The 21342-nt window shown below is 36.4% G+C and overlaps 1 protein-coding gene across 1 annotated transcript in view; it reads left to right on the top strand.

Annotated features, from left to right (window-relative positions):
• DCDC1 (doublecortin domain containing 1) overlaps positions 1-21342 on the top strand; it is a 433096-nt gene that overhangs the window by 326700 nt on the left and 85054 nt on the right. The window contains 1 exon segment of the mRNA XM_047690790.1: positions 16794-16917. Coding sequence (XP_047546746.1) covers positions 16794-16917 — 124 coding nt within the window.

Here is a 21342-nt window from a genome sequence, read left to right as displayed (position 1 = left end):
TTTGGGGGGGGCGGATTTTGTTAAGTTCCATGTTTATGGTATTGTGTACAAAATGCACATAAAAGGCATTTTCTTATCTATTCCTGTTATATTAGAGAAGTTCATGCCCTGCTCTTAGCATTTTCCAACACAGCTGTAGAGTAGTTTAAAGCCTATTTTTTAAATAAGTGATGCTCAATTTGTCTTTGATGATCCGGATGATTCAGGTGAGATGGGAGCACGGTCGGGCCCTTATTTGCATAAAAATTAATCACAGAAAAATGTAAATTGATAAAATTTTGCCTGGCTTTTTCCCCCTATTTGAGAACCCGTGGATGGCTCCCAGAAGCAATCATCTCAGTATGGGGCCGCATTGGATGCTGTACAAATGATCACATTTGTGTTGAATACTCGCTCATTTAAATGTCAGCACTGATGGGCCGGTACATCAGGAGAAAAAATGAAAAATAAATACACAGCAGCTGAAGACTATCAAATCTGTGGGCACTCTTTAGAGATATATGATCTAATGTGAAAAAATTGGAGATTAATTATCCTTTTTGCAAAATGGTAATTGTTTTAGTATCACACCAGAAAAAAATCTACAATTTATTTGGAATCAAACAAAAAGCAGTAATGTTAAATACGTCATTACATCATTGTGTTTATTAGAAGCCTGCAATTAATTCCTAAGGCTCCTTTGGTCTTTAAAGCTGCATAAAATGAAACAAAAGAATGTTGCTATTAATTTTCAAACAACTGCTTATCTTTTAAATCAGTCTGATTTGTGTGAAAAGGAGGCAATGTTATGAAATTTAGGGGATATTGTATATTAACTTAATTTCATTATGTTGCTGACATTTCTGGTAATATATTCATATACCCCATTAAAATTGTAATGTTAGAATTTGAAGGTTTTTGTTCAGTGGTGTGTAACTTTAACTCACTGTTGAAGAAGTTGCAAAGTGTCTTCTTAACAAAAGATGCTTTAAGAAAAACAAAAGCAGTACTGAGAAAAGTAGTCAGAAACTGTGAGACCTCCCCAAATAGAAAATTCTCTGTTCCGTCCTTAGTGTGTCATTAACATGCATGTGTTTTCACACATGTAATTTATGTGAATATTTGAGATTAAGAATTCATGTTTAGCTATTTTAAGGAAAATAATAAAACCCAAAATTTTCTTAAATAAAAACAACTATGAGTGATGTCATTTTCACTCTGAAAGGTGGGTGAAAGTCATTAATATCATCATCTTTACAGTTCTCTGATCCATTTATCTCTGTCCCCGCATAGCTCTCCTTGGTTTCTATGTTCCAGCTGCTTTGCTGTTCTCAGTGTGTGATTTGCATACAGCATTCTAGTACAGATGGAATTTAGGTTCCTTCTTATTATTCTATAACTTTAGCATAGATTTTAAATGATTGAAATGTTGAACATATATTCATTAGCCAGGGAAAAGCAAAGTTAAAACACAGCCTTTCCACCTGCTGACTTACAAAACTCCCATTGAATTCATGTTATATTAACCAAAGTGGATTGTGGCAATACACTAAAAATATTTTGAGATGGTTGAAATCTATTGTTATTACCAAAGTTGCTTCCTAGATCACTTAGAGAACAGGGAATCTAAATCGACCAACACTTAGAGACCATGCCTTTTCTTTTTTTTTCTTTTTTTTTGAGATTAAATACACCTTGATACATAATAAGAATAGCTAACAGTTTGGACCACACATTTAATGTCATTTAACAGTAACTTAACATTTAACACTGGAATTCACCCCTTCCAGAGTGCCAACAGTCAGACACTGTTCTGTTCTTTTATAAATAACAATGTGTTTAATCTTTGTAACAACTCTGAAGTAGGTATCATGTTATCCCAAGAGTGACATGTCCAAGGTCACCCAGTTAGTCCCAGGTGAAGCCAAGATTTAATCCCAGGGGTCTGGCATCAAAATGCTTGTTCTCATCTACTCAGCTCTGCTGACAAATGCCTGGTGGGCACCTCTAGGTGCCAGGTCTGGTGCCAGGTGGAGCCTTGACAAGAGAAAATGCTTTACTTTTGTGAATTTATAATTTTTTTTCATATATTTGAAGCTTGACTTTATTTTGATTTTAAATGACACATCTTAAAATTTCATTTTATTAAGGACTTCATTTTAAAAATCTACATTTTATGTCATTTCCAGACTAAAAGTTAAAGAACAGCTTTCTTTGGCAACTTCGAGGTATCTCATGAACATTCACCATTTTTCTGGACAACGTTGTTACTGTTGATATGGATCATTAAAAGCAATAAAAGAGGTCCTTGTCCAGCTTGACAGTTAACCATTTTCAGAATATTTGTAAAAGCCCATGTGCCTCATTCTTTTCTCTTTCCCTGGTATATTTTAGTGGCTTATGTAAGGGCATTGCTTGCATTCATATATCCATGCATACATCCATTCAGTTATTCAACCAAGTCTCCTCTAAAATGTGCAGGATTGGGATAAAGACACACATGTTCATTCTTTGTCCCACCCAGACGGAGCCATTCTTTGGACATTTTCAGTACTAGTCACTGCACACCTGCAATGATCTGTTCTCAAGACAGAATGAAGGAGGAGTTTGTTCATATCCCTGGAAGCAAGTTTGGGGCTCTTTGACCAGGGAACCCTGAGGTCTCAGAGAATAGGCTAGAAGTAGGGAGGAGACACAGAGGCTCCAGGTGGGCACCTCCTCACCCACTGAGCGAAGCAGCAAAAGGGAAGAGGGGAGGCTCAGATCAGAGCCCTTGGTTGCCCAAGACAATAGTTGGTGCTGTATTCTACAAATGTTTATTCAGTGCAGATTCTGTACCAGATTCTTTTTTGGGCACTGGATTGCACTGAAACAAACCAGACAAAATCCTTATGTCTAGTGGAAATAAACACCATTTCTTATACACTGAATTTTATGCTTCCCATAGTCTCATGCTATAGCAGATGTAGGACCGTTCACATGTGTGTTTGTTCAGAGTTTCCTTTGTATCAAGCACTGCATGAGAAGGAAAATACAAAGGACCCTTTAGAGGCTCGGCCTTTCACCCACCTTAGAGAGGCTCAGAGACAATGGGAATTTGCTATTGGTTCTTGTCTCTCAGAGTGACATTCTCAATTTTGCTGTGATAGAACAGAGGTATGCCCATCTTATATCCTGATTTTAACAGTTTACTCAACAAAGTTATCGGCAGTCACACTTGAACTGAATTCTTAAAATTTTAGCAAAAATTAGGCTACTTCCTGGCCATTCAAGGCTCAGTATCTATAAAGGGATTCCTCCCCCACCCCCATGTGGATTGTGTGATTGACTGAGCTGTAGGGATCTGAGTTTACTATGCATTCTTCTTAAGACTTAAGACTTGTATAAGCTGAGTACGTCTTATGGGACCTCCTTTCTCTTCATTATGAAACAATAGGCTAGATAAAATAGTTTATATGTTCCTCTCAGATTCAAAGAAGAATCATCAGGACCTAAAACCTGGAAAGAGAATGTGTCCCCCATCCACACTTGGTCACAGTAATGAGAAAGAAAACATTAAAAAGCAGTTGGTAAGATGCTTTAATGCTTCCCTTGTCATGAGCTCAGTTTTTCATCATGCCCACAGGGTAGCATAAATCTTGCATTTCTGTAGTTTCCCATCAGTTATTTGAGTATAGCTGGGTGGGTAGGCTAATCCTACTGATGAATGTCTACCTGATTTAAATATTTTCATTATGGCCTAATTTGGAAAGTATCATGACATTAAAGTGCTTAAGAGTCAAGTGCTTCTCCACAGTGACTTGTGGGGTGCCCAAAAGCCTGATCCCAGAACAGAGGCCATGCCATAGTCTTGCAGCAATCGTAGCAATGGAGTTGAAAGAAAAGGGGAGAGGGATAGAAAGAGAGGAGGCATCAGTTGAGTTTATATCTAGTATTGGCCAAAGAGATCCTTTAACACAATTTTATTGGAGCATTTACATTTAAACATTTCCCACTTAGAAAGCATAACAAGTTATGAGAATGAAGGCATTTCATGGTGATTAAGTTTTTAGTCCTTTGGTGGTCAAATGCAGACCCATTTAGGCAATTGAGGCCATTTGTATGGGCAGAGAGGTTCCTGGTCGGCTTGCTTCTTAAATCATTCTTTGAATACCCAACAAAAAGCTTTTACTTTTCTTCTTCAACTTATGGACTGTTCTGTCCCATGGGAATCAGTTCAAACTTGTTGTCCCCCGCTGATGTCCCTCTACTCTCAACTTCTAACAATCTATCAGGCTCTCCCATCTTACTGCCTTCTCTTACGCTACATTGCACTGTTGCGCTATTGAGCGCTTCAAATGTGGCTAGTATGCCTGATGAATACATTTTTTATTTTACTTAATTTTAGTTCTTAGCATAGCTCTGTGGAATCATATTTCACCATGTATATCCTGTCCATCCAAATAGGAAGACCAGACATTCTACTTTTATACTTCTCTTTAAATCCCCACAAAATTTAGCACAGTGTTATGTATATATAGTACGTGTAGGTGCTTGATGATTATACTTATATTTTTAAAAGATCATAAGGAATGGATTACCTTCAAATATGGAGGTGGGAACTCTCATTTTAGAGCCTTTGAACTCTGAACTAGATAACTGCCCCCTCTAACCTTTACTCCTCTGTTCTTATAAGAAATATTATTTGGTGTCTCCCATTTTGAGATACTGTGCCAGATTTTTAGGGATACGGCCGTGTGCAAGGTGGCCAGGATCTTTGTCCTCAAAAACCTTGCAGCGTAGAAAGTGAGTAGAAAACTAAACAGATGGTTGTTGTTTATGTCTTAAGTGAATCTTGTTTAAAAAGGTCCAATATACGGAAGCACTGAATCCAGACAGTTCTGAGAAGGTCACACTAACTTTTTAGATCCACACCAGAGTAGGCAGATCACCTACAATTGATGTGGATGATTATATAACTATTAGAGTATTTCTTTTTATTTTGGTCACTTCCTGAATCAGAGTTAAGTAATTTTAATTTACTTTATAAAGTTTGTTTATTTATTTAAGTAATCTCTACACCCAACAGGGGCTTAGAGCTCACAACACCAAGATCGAGAGTCACATGCTTTTCCAACTGAGCCAGCCAGGTGCCCCAGAGTTAAGTAACTTTTTTTTTTTTTTTAAGATTTTATTTATTTGACAGAGAGACACTCAAGAGAGGGAACACAAGCAGGGAGAGTGGGAGAAGGAGTAGCTGGCCCCCTGCGGAGCAGGGAGCCTGTGATCCTGGGATCAGGATCTGAGCCCAAGGCATTTTGCCATTGGATAAACAAGTGGGTGGACGTTAAAGGAAGGAAAGGACAGAACAGGAGCTGATGAGCAGCACACAGCATATCTACTTACAGCTTATTTGACCAGAACTTTGCTAACTGGCTATACCTAAATGTAGTCAAATCTTGTCTTTAGCTGGGTAGCCATGTGGCCATTTAAAAATCGATAACTACTGAAGGAAAGGAGAATTATTTGGACGATAACTATTCCTTGCTGAGCTTTACATGGGGAAATACTTTATGCAAAAAAATTGACTAGGCATAACAAGGACTGGAAAATAAAAGGCTGTAGATCTAAATCACTCTCTTCCATCTAGAACTCTGTGCTTTTACTCAAAGAATCATATATTTTGCAGTTATTATATGATACCAATAGATTGCATTCTTTCTCCATTTTTTGAAATGGCATCTGTCTTCTCCTTCACTAACCTAAAATCATGGGAGTTTCATGTATTTAAAGTTCAAGGGGTGCCTGGGTGGCTCAGTCAGTTAAGTGTTTGACTCTTGGCTTTGACTCAGGTCATGATCTCAGTGTTGTGAGATCGAGCCACACATCCGGCTCCACACACAATGGGAGTCAGCTTGAGAGTCTCTCTCTTCTTCTCCCTCTGCCCCTCCCTTTCTTTCTCTCTCTCTCAAATAAATAAATAAGTCTTTAAAAAAAAATAAAATTCAAATATCCTTTAAGGATTGCCTTCCCCCCAACAGTTTCTTTCCATAATATAAATCTCATTTTATTTTCTTTCCATTAGTTGTAACTGTCATAACTTCTATTGAGAGTGGCATTTTTTTAAATTAAATGTATTGTTTTCAAAAATTTCCCCAGATATATAATTTTTGCTTCATCCTAAAATGTGCCACCTTTGCTGAGGGCAGAAGCCCTCTAGCTTTTTTTGAATTCTCTATAATGCCTAGCATTGTGCAGGGGAGAAAGAGCAGGCACTAGATAGACAATTAGTCATTTATCAAACTTGCACAAAAATCAATTCAAGAACTTCAGAAAGCTTATCAAAGAGCGGGGATACCAGAGCTAACCTATCAGGTCCAGATATGTGATAAATGAAATAGATTTTAGGAATTCACAGATCACATGGGGTTCCAGTATAAGCAAATATTGTTGAAGGAAGAATGAGTTTTTTTATTTGTTTACAAATCTTGCACTTGATAGAGATTTTACTGTAGTTGCAAAGAGAGCTTTGCTTTTACACAAGTATGAAACTCTCTGAGTATGAGAGATAATGATAGGTTTTTAGTGCTGAATATAGATTACTTATATGTATCCAGAATCTAAATAACCAGGAAGCTCAACCAACTGGAAAAAGAAGACAAAATAGAGCAGGTCAAAGACTTATTTTAAAAAAGCAAAGTTGCAAGAGATGTCAGGGTTGGCTTTATATCCATCTGTACATCCATTAATTTTTCTACACTAAATACATACATATTGCTAGCAATTACCATTAATGTACGATAGGTTTCCACCATATTTCATTAGTGATCTCGAAAAAATAACTTTGGATTCTGTTAAAGGGCTTAATTAATGGTCTTCAACTTAATTAATGATCTTCAACTGAGAGGAATATAATGTAAAATTATGGAAATTTTTATGAAATTAATATTATTTTCAGTGTAATTTTTAGAGCAATTTCTTATTCTTAGACATTCTAGTTACACAAGATGGAAACATGATCATAAAGTTCTCTTTCTTAGCCCCTACTTGCCATTAAAATCTAGTCTCTGTCTTAGGTACTTTGCTAGTAATCAAGATAATGTGAAGAGATGGGGCAAATGGGAATATGTAAGACAGATGAAAAAACTGCAACTATATTTATTAGTTTATGTAAAATATTCCTGGAATAAAGTAGAATAATGTTAAATATGCAAAATTTACTTGATTTTTGTATATTTGGCTTGTAAATTAGTGATGCTCCAGTCTTTGGTGCCTTATTTCTGATGGGGTAAATTTATTTGAAATTTTAATCTCAAATATAATTATTTATATAGACTATTAAATTTATCTTTAGTATTTAGTGCAAATTGCAAAATAGATGTAACCTAAAATATTTCAGTCAGTGGTACTGTTATAAGAGTAGAAAGTTCTATAAGGGCTCTAAGATTTTTTTAACCATTATTCAGTGTTTAAAATAATTAGCTTGTATGTATGATTCTGATTTTAAATGATTTCTTCCCTGTCTAGAGGACTAGAACCATGCAAGGCTACACAATAGTTCAAATACATGAGAGTCTGTTGAGGTATTATTAAATCCTATCAAAGTAGGTAGTTGCTGTTGTTATTAATATTATTATTTATAATCTACTTATTTCTTCTTCTTTTTTTTTTCAGACATGAGATACTTAAAGCTAGTCTTACAAACTGATTTCTACCAAAATCAATGTATGAAATGTATTAGCATTCTATATGAATAATATGCTATTTGCTGTTTTGGGGGAACCATGTAATTTAAAATTAATTATGGATGAATTCTAAGTGGTCTAATCTGGGGCTTAGATGACCTTAAAAACTGAAAAGTGACCAGTTAAATAAATAAATAGGTCTTCATGCAAAGCAAAGAGTTAAAGAGCTTCCCTGACAATTATGGAATATGAGTCTGATCATTTTTACATGCACATTTGTTAGACACTGCTGATTTGAGTTGGAATTGCCAGCGTATTTATAATTTACTCTTATCAGGTCCAAATTATATATTATATCATATTTTATTACTATGTTTATTAAATTGTTGGATACAACATAATTGTGTCCTGGTAGAATATGAAAAAGACAGTTTGCTCTTCAACTGTAACACATTTAGTTTTGTTTTTATTTTACTGTTGATTTCTAAGAGTGTAAAATAATACCTCTCTGTTACAGTGGTTACCGTCTTACACAATTCCTCATAGCCTGCCAACACACTGAAGTTCCATCAAAGGCACTGGACTCCAAAAACATTATCTGAAGTGTTTTTGTTTCCCATAACCTTTATAAGATTAATTGACTGGAGCATTCTGGTAGAGCTGTGAGTCCATTAATCAGACTGAAATTGATATGCTCAATCCTGAACCAAGTTTTTGAGGGAGAAGGTAACTGAAATGTTGATGCTCCTGATTTTTTACCTTTTAGGCTCAGGTAAATCCACGAGGATATTTTAACTTTGGTCATACCCCTATCCTTGGGGGCAGATACTCATGAAATATCATAAATAGAATTTTACCTTTAATAGGAACACAGGGTTAATACAGACAATATTTTAAATAAATAAACTTGCCTTCAAACCTTATTTGGCGGCCTTGCAAGGTGTGTATATGTGTGTATGTTCAAGTAGGTCTTTCCAAAGCCTAAGATATTTTGTTTTCTATAATGTTTCTATTAAAAACACCTAATTGTTCAAGAATACCCTTTTTCACATTAAAGAGAAAAAAGGAAAATATTAAATAGAGATAAATTCTTCAGGGACCAGAGAAAGGCTGCCTGCAAGTATTGCACAAGTCACTGTCTCCACCTAGTGTAGGCTTTCAGGAACTAAGATTCTGGCGTCCTTAACAATGCTGTAAAAGTTCTAATTTATGTTATGCACATGTAGAGTCATCATAGCTTGGCCTGCTGGTGCCATTACAGTGAAGGGTTTGTCAGCTCTTCATTTATAAAACAGAATATTAAGATGTCTATTGCTTTTACATAAAAGTTCATACTGTGCTGGAATGCTGAAGTCTAATGGCCTTTACTCTACGAGAATGTTTATTAACAGTGTAAGTTGAACTTGACCAGCGCCCTTTAAAGACACTGATGGCCTGAAGTTATATAGGAACTGCAGCCAGAAGAATGAATATTTTCCCTTTCTTGAAAAACCTTGGAATTAAACTGAAAGAGAAGTTTCTATCCATGCATCCATATAAGTATGCTTCTAGAAATTATAAGCATGTGGTAAAATATGGTTGAAGTTCTATTTTTGAATCATTACACTTGATAATTAAATCCTGTCCCCACCCGTTATGAAAAAATACCCTACCCGAGTGTATGACTGGCTAGAGATTTAAATTACCTCTCCCTACCCACTTTTGGTGTTTTCATTCTAGTGTCCTAGAAAACAATGGCTTGGAGCAGCATTTATATATGCTAAGGTTTTATTAGGAAGTTCAGTCCTAGGTCAGCAAAAGTGGAAGAAAAAGGAGAGTGTGGCTGGGAATGAGGGAAATAAGATACTAGGTGAAGTGTTAGGGAGGTGGCCATAGTTTCCTAAGTAATCTCACTTGGGATGACTTCACCAGTCTTGTCCAACCACTGTATTTCGGTGAGAAAGGGAAGGCATTTATTTATTGACTTCTTCCAGGACACATGGACCACCTTCTCACCTCTGGGTTATGTTAGTGACCTTTCTAGGGCCTTTTTAGATAGTTGCTGGGGAAGCCAGAGCCCATGGTCTGTGGTGCAGTGTTTTATCTGCATGCTGAAATAGTGGAAAAAAACCATTAGACCTAGGAAATGGAGCCATTCCGGCTCCTGATTCGATGGATATTAAGGTAGTTATGCCAAAGCCTGGCCCTCCTGCTAGAGGTGGATGAGATTTGGAGGTAGTAGGAGATGAAGTGACAACACTAGTGGCTGAGGATCTCCACTGAGCATGTGAACAAGGGAAGATTATACGGCTGAGTGAACTTGAAGAGACACAGGACCTGGGCCCAGTCCTGTCTACCTCTTGCTCTACTCCAAACCACTTCACCTCTAATTATACCCAGATCTCATAAGCAAACAAGATGACCTCAAGTCTGTCTCAAGAGGGGAAGTGGCAGTCCAGTACTTCAATGTGGTCATCTGTTGGATTCTTCTAAAATGACTTAAAAAGGGTTAGCAAATGAAGCCTCAGTCCCCTCTGCTCACCTGAAGACTATAATTGCTAGCATTAACTCTGTCCCCCTTCACCCATTCTAGATTTCTCTTACTCTTGTCCTGCACTTTGTTTAGTCCGCATTACTTTATCCAAGACTGTATCCCTGAGAGGTCTCGGTTCTTTATTTCTCTGTCATTATCAGACTGAATGCTGCATTTGCCCATTTGCTCTTTCACTGTGCATAGAAGCACTCAGTGATGCCCCTGAGGTCCTGGGTTCCAGACTTTTGCCTCCTCCTCGCCTCCATGGTGTAGGAGAAAATTTCACACATAATGGTAATCAAGATCAGTTTTCCAATCAATAGAGCGACTCCTTTATTGACCTTCTGATCTACCAGCATGAAGAGCCCAAAGTGGCCAGGTAATGTTAGTTTCTATAGGTCAGTGGGAGACTTTTTGTGTCTTACAGAAGAAGTGTTCCCACAGTGAAAATTAGCACTCTAACCCAGAAAAGCCTGCTTTTGGAAATAGGAGCACAAATTTTGAAGTTGACCATAAGGATGGTAAGGGCCAACCCTCCCTCTACCCATTGCTTTCTGAACCCATACATTCTAACTATTGAGGCCACAACACACATACTTCTGGAGTCACTGCCTATACTGACCATTTACGGTAGCACCCAAACCCTGCAAAGTGTTTCTCAAGCTGGAACCTTAGTTGAGACTCTAAGGCCACTTCTCCATTCTGTCAGGTGAGCTGCTTTTGAATGATAAAATACAATGTAAGACAAGTGGATCCTGTGGCTCATTCTTACACCTCTTTTGTTATAAAATGTTTCCCTTATGGATAAACATTTTCATGAGCACTATGGTCATTCTGTCCACTTCATTGTTGAGAACCTCTTCTGTGATGGATACTCTCTCGTGGGCATTAACATGAGATATAAAATTCACATGCTTTGTATCCTCCCCGTGGGTTTATCTTGATACCTTTTTCTCAGAATTCCATATTCTTAATCTTCCAGTTTTGCTTTTTTGAAGCTCCTGAACAACGGGCCAACTCATTAATCACTGCCCATGAATAAATGTATATCCATGCTCTCATTACCTATTCCTTTCTACAAAGTAGATGATCAAGTGTGCTACTCACAACTGTACCTCATAGGACAAATTCTTCTCACCACTATTCTTCAGAGCCACACCCAAGCTGGACTCTAATCTAGCAACAATCCACTTCTGACCAGCACTAATATATCATACTGACTGCTTTGCGAACCAGGCTTGACTCCTTCTGTCCAATGGCTGTAGAGAAATCCCCTTGAGGACATATGTGTACATTAAGGAAGAGGAATCATTGCAATAGACTAATGCCTTCTGGACTTGGCTTGAGCCTGATCCTGAATGTACCACTGCCATTGTACAGTAGAATGTAGTTGCATCTGTCTTACCTTATGAAATGAAGGGTATGACTACACCCAGCTCATTATAGGTGGTTCAGATTTCATAGTCACTTGAAGATACAATGCTCCAGTTCTCAGTCTCAAAAAAAGCTTTTCAATACATCAGGGATTATTTTTCAAAAAACAGAGTTGTTTCCTATTGTAGAGTATGATCTTGCTCCAGAATGCCAGGGTCTGTACTGCAACAAACAGTTGGGCTTACCAAAGACTTAACACAACCTCCTTAACACTTCAGATACCTCTAGGGCCATTGGATCTGCCAGATTACCATGCAGGAGACAGGGAAGCTTGTACTACCACCTGGAACTGCTTCAGATTCCCATGATGCTCTGAATGCCTGTTGAATTGACAGCCTTGTGGGATATCTGATAAAAGGGTCACAGTAGTATTTTTGAAGTGTAGTACATGTTGTTTCTAAAACCCTAAATCCCAAATCCATCGGAGCTCTTTTGTTGTTGATGCACTAAGAGGTACAAAATGCAACAACTTGACCCTTATTTTAGAGGAATATCCTTACATATATCAGGCCAATGGACATCTAAAAACTCCATTGATGTAGCATGCCCTAGATTTTTATTGGATTTATTTACCACCCTTTGGGAAGCAAGAGGAGACTAACAATTTTGGCTACTAATATAGAAGAAAACCAAGAGACTGTGATTTCATGGAAGTCAAGGGAAGCCAAGTCAAGTGAAGAAAGTATTTAAGGGAAGAATGATTTTTGCTTAGACATTGCTGTGTAGGTGTATCTTAAGAAATGAGTTTTAACTTTGGCAATGTGAAAATCCTGATGGGGCAGTTTTAATGGAGTTTCAGAGGTGAAATTCTAATTAGAATTGTTCTAAGAGAAAATGAGAGAAGAAGAGGAGATGAATCTTTTAAGGAATTTGCTATAAAGTAATAGAAAGAAATGGGTATAGAGAAAGTTTTTTTTTTCCTTCTTTAAAAAGATGTCTGATTGTCAGATATTATGCAGGTGGAATGACTTAGAGGACAGGAAGATGAGTAGTGCAGGGCAGGAAAAAAGTCCTAGATGGAAGAAGATAAGCATCTAGGCCATAAGCAGAAGTTTTGGCCTTAGACTGGAGTACAGACTGCTCCACCGTGACAGAAAGACAGGCAAGGTGTAGGAGTCTAGAGGGAGAGAGAGTGGAAGATTTGCTGATGGGAGGAAAAGGAAGGTCTCTTTTGAACATTTGTGTTTTCTCAGTGAAATAAGATCTCCAGCAGCACTGAGCAATGGATGGCAGGGTATGGGAGGCTTAATGAGAAGGAAATGGTGTGTTTCTCAGAGGCCTGGAATCATTGGGCTGGAGGATGGCAGAGGGATGTCCCAGAAGTCCTAAGGGCCCACTTGAGGCTTGTGGTTGTACATTTTAAAATAGTGATTGACAGCAGTATCATATCCGATGCTCCCTTTGTATAACAAATACTTTGTAATGACCCTTTACTGTACTAAAATAAAAATTCATAGTTAAGATAAACTACACACCAATATGATTTCTAAAGAAATGCCTGTCTAGTGATAATAATAGTAGTAAAAGAAAAATAATTTAAAAATAAAAGCAATATACATTTCAGTATAAGTTTTCAGTACAGCCATACTGGATAACACAATTAAGTTTACAGGTTTGTATTCCTATGTGTAGTATCAGCTAAATGTGTGAACTACAAATGCCAAATTATACAGTTATGTTATACCTGTGACTTAAAAACCATGAATGGTAGTGTCATTAGTAATAGGATTTTTCCAAAAGAGTAAATGACACATGAAGCATTGAACAAATTTCCCTTCTTTGAGATATTGGAGGGTGTTGCACTCTTAGAAAATTTGGTGTGTATTATAATCATGCAAAAATATTTTATTATAAAAGGTAGTTTGGTTTTTGACTCAGATAAATAGGTATTCACCTAATATGAATATTTGGAGGGAAATTTGAAAGTCTGTGGTATACAGAACAAACTTTCTTTGTGTAGGACTTCCCCAAACATTGAAGGCCATTTGGTATTCTTCATTCCCTGCCAGTTGAGATGAAAGTAACATCCTCCAATCATTGTGAGAACCCCAAACTCCTCAAATTCTCAAAACACTCTGTAATATCATCCACACTGCCTCCCACTCTCCTTGATCTCCATTGATTTATTATGATTCCATTAATAGTTTTTTATGTGTTTTCTCTAGCCACTGTTCCATTGTTAACGTATAGACCTACAGGAGGTGAAGAATTGGACCAGGGCTGGTTTCTATTTTTTTTTTTTTTAATTGACTACAAAGAAGGAAGGGTAGGGCAATGAGTCAGGAAAGGAAGGTGGCTGTAATGCTGGACCATGAATCCTAGCTAAGTATAGAGGGAAGAGTAGACCTGGCAGGGAGGTATGGAGTGTGACAAGGGATAGGAACAATGGTTTGGAACACCTGGTAGAGTGAGGAATTGTTATAGTGGGCTACTTAAATGTGGAACTAGAGAAAAAGGAGATGATGGTGAGAAAGTGGGCTTCTTGCAATTGATATTTTAGAAGTGGTACAGTTATTTGTAATGACAGTTTGAGTCTGTGTCCATGAGAAGGGTAGCTGATGTGAAATGGAATTAAGATCATTAGAGGCACTGAGAGGCCAGGGGGGATTGTCTACTTAGATTTTTAAAAGTCATTGAATGATTACAGGAGCAGAGGGGGAGAGACAAAAACAAGCCAGGATGGTAAAATCTTCAATAAATGAGAGGGAAGGATGCAGAAGAACTGTTATAAATGCAATAAGGAAGGATAATAGGTGCTCTGGGCTACTAATATGTGCTTCGAAGCAAAGACCTTTGGAGAAGGATGAAGGAACAATAGTCTGGAAGTGGTTATGAGGAGCAAGAAAGAGAGCTTCCACACACACCTTCAGGGCCTGGAGAACTTGAGATGTGGATGAAAAAAATTACAACTAGAGAGGTTTGCAATAAAAACAGATCCTTAAGGGATTGCTAGGTATTCAGGAAAATAAAAATTGATGTGAACCAATCATGTGTATTCCCGTCATTTTCACCAGCAACAACAGGAGCTTACCATCTTCTGAGATTTATTCACTTTCCCATAGTTCAAATATGTTGTCTGAAAGAATGAGCTTTCCATACTTCATTTCAAGTGGTTGGGTATTTGATGTATGTAGCTAACACTCTGGGAGGCACTGGGGAAATTAAAAATGATTTCACTGAGAAGAAGAGAAACGTAACACAGGGGCTATATGCCATGGCTTGTAAGAGACTTCAACTTGGTTCCACCTGGTTCCATGTTGGTAAGGAAGAGGTCTTCCCTGCCACCCCACCCCTTGCTGCCGAGGCCCCAAGAATTTCCATCAAGCTTATGGGAGATTGAGTATCGCAAATGGTTCTGACTGGGGCTAGGCTATTTCAGAAAACTTTTAGGCTCAGATGACCGTCACATATGCTCGAAAAGTATAAGTGATGGGTTGCTTCTTGTATTCTCACTCATTAATCAGTAATTTATTATATTAATAAATGTCCATCATTTCCTCTCTAGGCTCAGTATGACTCACTATATATAGTGATTATTCTCTTGCCATAATGTTAAATTTTATTGACTAATATTGATTTAGGAGTTTTATTTTTTTTAATTTTTTTAAAGTTTAATTTTTTTAAAATTTCTTTTTAGCGTAACAGAATTCATTGTTTATGCACCACACCCAGTGCTCTATGCAATACGTGCCCTCCATAATACCTACCACCTGGCTCCCCCAACCTCCCACCCCCCGCCCGTTCAAAACCCTCAGATTGTTTACTGTATTATTTCTTAAATTATCAGTGATAGATTTTATTATGAAGCTTATCTCTCCTTCACGGAATAAATTAACTAGTTTTCTATATATTTATGGTTTAAAATATTTTAGATAGCATGAAAATGATCTCTTTCATGAGCTGTGAAGTTATGAGAGCAAGGGCATGTTCTTTATTTTCTGTTTCAAATCTTTGAGGTTTAAAAAAATTATTTATTTCATTAGAATTTTTGCATTTAGTAATTTACACATGCATAATATACTCTTTCAATCTTTTCTATGTCAAATATTTAGCTCAATTTTCCATTTGGTTTGTATTATATTATTCTAGATTTATTTGCAAGAGTTTGCTATTTTATTTTTATTTCAAAAACATTTCTTTGAACCAGTCTACTGATGTTCTATTTTCTAATTTATTTATTTCTATTTGGATATTATTGCCTTTCATCTATTTTCCATGGAACAATTTTATATATATTTTAAAATAATTGATTTGAATGTTTATTAGTTCTTCTCAATTTCACTTTTAATAAAAAAAGCGCTTAACATTATGAATTTACCTTTGAATGTAATTCTAGATTATACATTTTCACTGCTTTCTAAACAGCTATTGATCATATTATTTTTTCTTCACATGATATAATAGTATTTGGGGAGAGAGAATGTGTTTTGTTTGTTTTAAGGATTTCATTTATTTATTTGAGAGAGAGAGTGCACGCACGAGAGAGAGCACTAGGACTTGGGGAGAGGGAAAAGCAGGCTCCCCACTGAGCAGGGAGCCTGACGGGAGCTTGATCCCAGGACCCTGGCATCATGGCCTGAGCCTAATGCAGACACTTAAACAAAAGCAGATGCTTAATTGACTGAGCCACTCAGGTGCCCCAAGAATGTGTTTTTTTAATAATGTTATTGGAGTTGTAAATTTAAACTTCTATTTATATCTAGTTTTATTCTATTATTTTCCACAAAATGTGGCTTTTTAATTTTCATTTTAAAACTGTATTTAAGTTTACATTGTTAGTATGTGACAAATACTACAAATGTTCAAAGAATTGTTGAGAAAGATATTTTTTGTTAGTAGGCTACAATGTATATAAATAAATAATACTAATATTTATTAGTTATACCAGTCAGATATTTCATATCTTTATTTGTTACCCTAAAAAAATTTACTGGGCGGTTTATCGCTGTTGGTCTTGTAATGATGTCTCTCAGAATAATTGTGTTTATGTCAGTTTCTCTTTGAATGTCTAAAAAGTTTTGTTTGATTTTTTTTCTGTTAGTATTGTTATTTATGTCACTGTTATTATAAAATGGTTATTTACTGACATTTATTTCAAATTCTACTGTTAGTTATAACACTACCAATTTTTCCTGATTTTTAAAAATATTTTGAAATGATATTTAATCTTACTAAATTCCTTTTTTTCTCTTATTTTGTTTTAGGTGGGCCATAAAACATGAAGGGACTAATAAGCCAGGCCAGTGGAAACATTCCAGAGTTGAAAATCCGCTCTGGAACAAGCTTACCTACATGTGGCCAGTTCTTCCCAGTGGACAACTTAATGAGGTTGTATCTTTAGTACAAGAGGTGGTTGTTGAGATTTTCTTTTAGGCCCAGTATTCTTTTAGGCTCAATTTTTTTTGAAAATTTCCATGAATCTTTTAAATTATATTTGTTAGGTGCAAGAGATCAATTAATTCTGCTTTTGTACCAATTCATTAGAAAGATGTATTTAAGTCTCTCATTATGAAAATGAACTTATTTCTTCTTGTAGTCTGTCAAATTCATTAAAAAGATGTATTTAAGTCTTTCATTATGAAAATGAACTTACTTCTTCTTGTAGTCTGTCAATTTTTACTTTATATATTTTGAAATTTAGTCCTTAGATACATACATATTTAGAAATATTATTTCTCCCTAGTGAATTGAAACTTTTATCATTATGTAGAGACTCCTCTATCTCTAGGAAAAAAAATCTCAGTTATGCAATCTTAATAGAAATAGGCCAGCTAATTATTATTATTATTATTATTTGCTTAATATATCTTCTTTCCATCCTTTTATTTCTATATTTTTATATCTTTCTGTTAGAAGGGTCTCTAATAATCAGCAAATAATTAATATAAAAACAATTATCTGACAAACTTTATCTCTAAACTAAAGGATTTGGTCTTGTCTATTTATTGCCTTAACAGATATATTTAGATTATTATTTGCTTTCTATTTGTCCTGCCTTTCTTGTGTTTCTTTTTTTTTCATTCTTATGTTCTTTTATATTGATTTTGTTTTTCTCTGTTTGGAAAAAAAACTCTACTAGTTTGGAAATTGTACACTCCATTTCCATTTTTTTTGTTATTACTTCTTTTCCACTCTTTTTTTTGTTATTAATCTGAATGTTGCAGCTTGCATATGTAAATGATCAAAATCTAAAGTTAACAAATGTATTTACTCTTCTCCCAAATAATCAAGAACATTAGAAAACCTTAACTTCAATCACATGATTTGTAATAGTGCTATTATTTTCATGAATTTTATCTTTTTGTATTTATTTATTTACTTATTTATTTTTATTATCTTGTTCAATAAGCCAGCATATAGTACATCATCAGTTTTTGATGTAGTTTTCAACAATTCATTAGTTGCCTGTAAAACCCAGTGCTTACCACCACACGTGCCCTTCTTAATACCCATCACCCAACTACCCCATCCCCTCATCCCCTCCATTCTGTAACCCTCAGTCTGGTTGCTGGAGTCCAGAGTCTCTCATGGTCTGTCTCCCTCTCTTATTTCTTCCCCTTCAATTTTCCCTCCCTTTCCCTATGGTCCTTCATGCTATTCCTTATGTTCCACATATGAGTGAAAACGTATGATAACTATCTTTCTCTGCTTGACTTATTTCACTTAGAATAATCCCCTCCAGTTCCATCCATGCTTGATATAAATGGTGGGTATTCATCCTTTCTGATGGCTGAGCAATATTGCTTTGTATATATGAGCTACATCTTCTTTATCCACTCATCTGTTGAAAGGCATCTTGGCACAAAACAAACACATAAATCAGTGGAACAGAATAGAGGCCCCAGAAATGGACCTTCAACTGTTCAGTCAACTAATCTTTGACAAATCAGGAAAGAATATCCAGTGGGAAAAAGACAGTCTTTTCAATAAATGGTGCTGGGAAAATTGGACAGCCACATGCAGAAAAATAAAATTGGACCATTCTCTTACACTGTACACAAAAATAAACTCAAAATGGATGAAGGACCTAAATGTGGTACAGGAATCCATCAAAACCCTAGAGGAGAGCATAGGCAAAAACCTCCTTGACATTTGCCACAGTGACCTCTTTCAAGACATGTCTCTAAAGGCAAAGGAAACAAAAGCAAGAATAAACTTTCAGGAATTCATCGAGATAAAAAGCTTTTGCACAGGAAAGGAAACAGTCAACAAAACTAGGAGGCAACCAAGGGAATGGGAGAAGATATTTACAAATGACATTACAGATAAAGGGCTGACATCCAAGATCTATAAAGAACCTCTCAAACTCAACACCCAAAAAACAAACAATCCAGTCAATAGATGGGCAGAAGACATGAACAGATACTTCTCCGAAGAAGACATACAAATGGCTAACAGACACATGAAAAAATGTTCAACATCACTAGCCATCAGGGAAATACAAATCAAAACCACAATGAGATAGCACCTTAGACCAGTTAGAATGACAAAAATTAACAAGACAAAACAACAAGTGTTGGTGAGGATGTGGAGAAAGGGCAACCATCTTACACTGTTGGTGGGAATGCAAGCTGGTACAGCCATTCTGGAAAATAGCATGGAGTTTCCTCAAGATGTTAAGAATTTTATAGTCTTAAAAGCTTCCACAAAATATTAAATTGTTATGGGTATCAAATATTTATTTAGATTTGGCCCCATTTTTCATCTTTCTTATTATAATTTCTTTAAAAAAAAAAAGAATTTTATTTATTTGACACAGAAAGCCAGAGAGAACAAGCAGGGGGAACAGCAGAGGAAGGGGAAGCAGGCTCCCCACTGAGCAGAGAGCCTGATGCAGGACTTGATCTCAGGACTCTGGGATCATGACCTGAGCCAAAGACAGATGCTTAATGGACTGAGCCACTCCAGCACCCCTTCTTATGTCTCATTTCTTCCACCTGTGATTACTTTCCTTCAACCTCATATACCTTTCTTTTAGTTATTTGTAGCAAACTCTTTCAGTTTTTACTTACATGAAAATGTCTTTTCCCCTCCTTTATATAAGGTATTTTCACATAGAAAATGGAAGATGTCATCACAGACTTTTAACATCCATTATTGCTATCTGGTAGTCATCTATCATTCTAATTGTTATTCCTTCAAAGGGTAATCTCTCTTTTCTCTGACTGCTTTTAGTATCTTTCCTTTCCTTTGGTATTTTTCAGTTTCACCACAAAATGTCTGAGAGAGGATTTCTTTTTATTATTCCTGCTTGGGGCTCCTGACTCTGTGGATTGTTATCATGCATCATTTCTGGAAATGTATCTCCCATTTTCAAATATTCTCTCTCTTATATCCTCTCATTCCATTTTTTACAGAAAACCCTGATTATGTGTAAGCTTCTTATTTTGACCTCCATATCTCTTAACCTCTCTTTCATATTTTTCACATCTTTGTCTGTTTATGGTACATTTTTGCATTGTGCTTTCAGGCATATTTATTTCAGATAATTAATTTTCTCTTCATCTTTATCTCATGTGTTTTAAACAAGTGAGGGTCAGGGGTACCTGGTTGGCTCAGTGGGTTAAAGCCTCTGCCTTTGGCTCAGGTCATGATCCCAGGGTCTTAGGATCCAGCCCTGCATCGGGCTCTCTGCTCAGCAGGGAGCCTGCTTCCTCTTCTCTCTGCATGACTCACCACCTACTTGTGATCTCTCTCTGTCAAATAAATAAATAAATAAATATCTTTAAAAAACACAAAAAACAAAAAACAAAAAACGAGTGAGGGTCAGCCTGTATTATGACTCTCAATGAAGATTATTTTTTCTCTTCTGTAAGAGAAGATGTTTGAGAAAATCTAGTTTACTCGCAGCCACCTGGAGGGTATTATTTCTGGTTTGCCTTTTCCATGAAATTCAGCCTGTGACTCTTGTTTTATGAGGAGAGTTTTCTGTTAGATCTCCCACCTTGGCTAGGCCCAGAAATCTGCCTCCTGTGTCCTTCCCCTGCAAGACCATGGAAACAGAAACTCAAGTTTATTGGGGTTTGTCAAATTTACTAAAAATAAAATCCAGTTTCAGGACTCTGTTTACCTCTCTGGGTCCCTAGTATATTTTGCTTTATTGCTATGTCAATAATACACTCTAAAGATTTTTTTAAAAGATTTTCTCCTGATTTTTTAGTTGTTTTGTCATGTTTTCTGGGTTCAATCAAGTTTTCTCTTTCCCCTTAAATCATAATTTCCTATGCCTCCTTGCTGATTAAATGAGTCTTAGCACTTTAGGAAAAAGACAGATGGAGTCTGAAACCAAGAAGTCATTACTTAGGCCCCAAAGATGTTCTTATATTTAGACTTACATTTAGATGTTCTTATATTTAGCAGTAAAGCTACAGTTTAGATAGCTGAGTTTCATTGAGTGAGAAAAGAGTTCTTCAAAATACCAGAGGCTGAGGGTTGGGCACCCTGACCAGTGGCTAGGTGAATTATGTGTCTGAGACTTGGGTTTGTAACACTAGTGAAAACCAACATGGAGCCAAGGGTGGAAAAATGGCACTGAGAGACCAATAGACCCAGAATAAGCCAAGAAAAAAAAAAAAACAAAAAAAAACCCAAAACTGTGAATTGCACTAATTGTAGATTTTTCTCCAGAGGTTCAGGGAAAACAGAGTCTAAAACAGAGAGAGCAGGCAGGATAATTTATACCTTACCTGGTGGTGGTCAGATGCCAGCAGGTTGCCCAGTGGCCAAAGAGCACAAGAGGCACATACTTAGAGG

The sequence above is a fragment of the Lutra lutra genome, chromosome 10 (genome assembly GCF_902655055.1).
Source record: "Lutra lutra chromosome 10, mLutLut1.2, whole genome shotgun sequence".
Taxonomy (NCBI): Eukaryota; Metazoa; Chordata; class Mammalia; order Carnivora; family Mustelidae; genus Lutra; species Lutra lutra.
The sequence above is the reverse complement of the archived record's forward strand: the minus strand, read 5'-3'. Positions and strand labels throughout refer to the sequence as shown.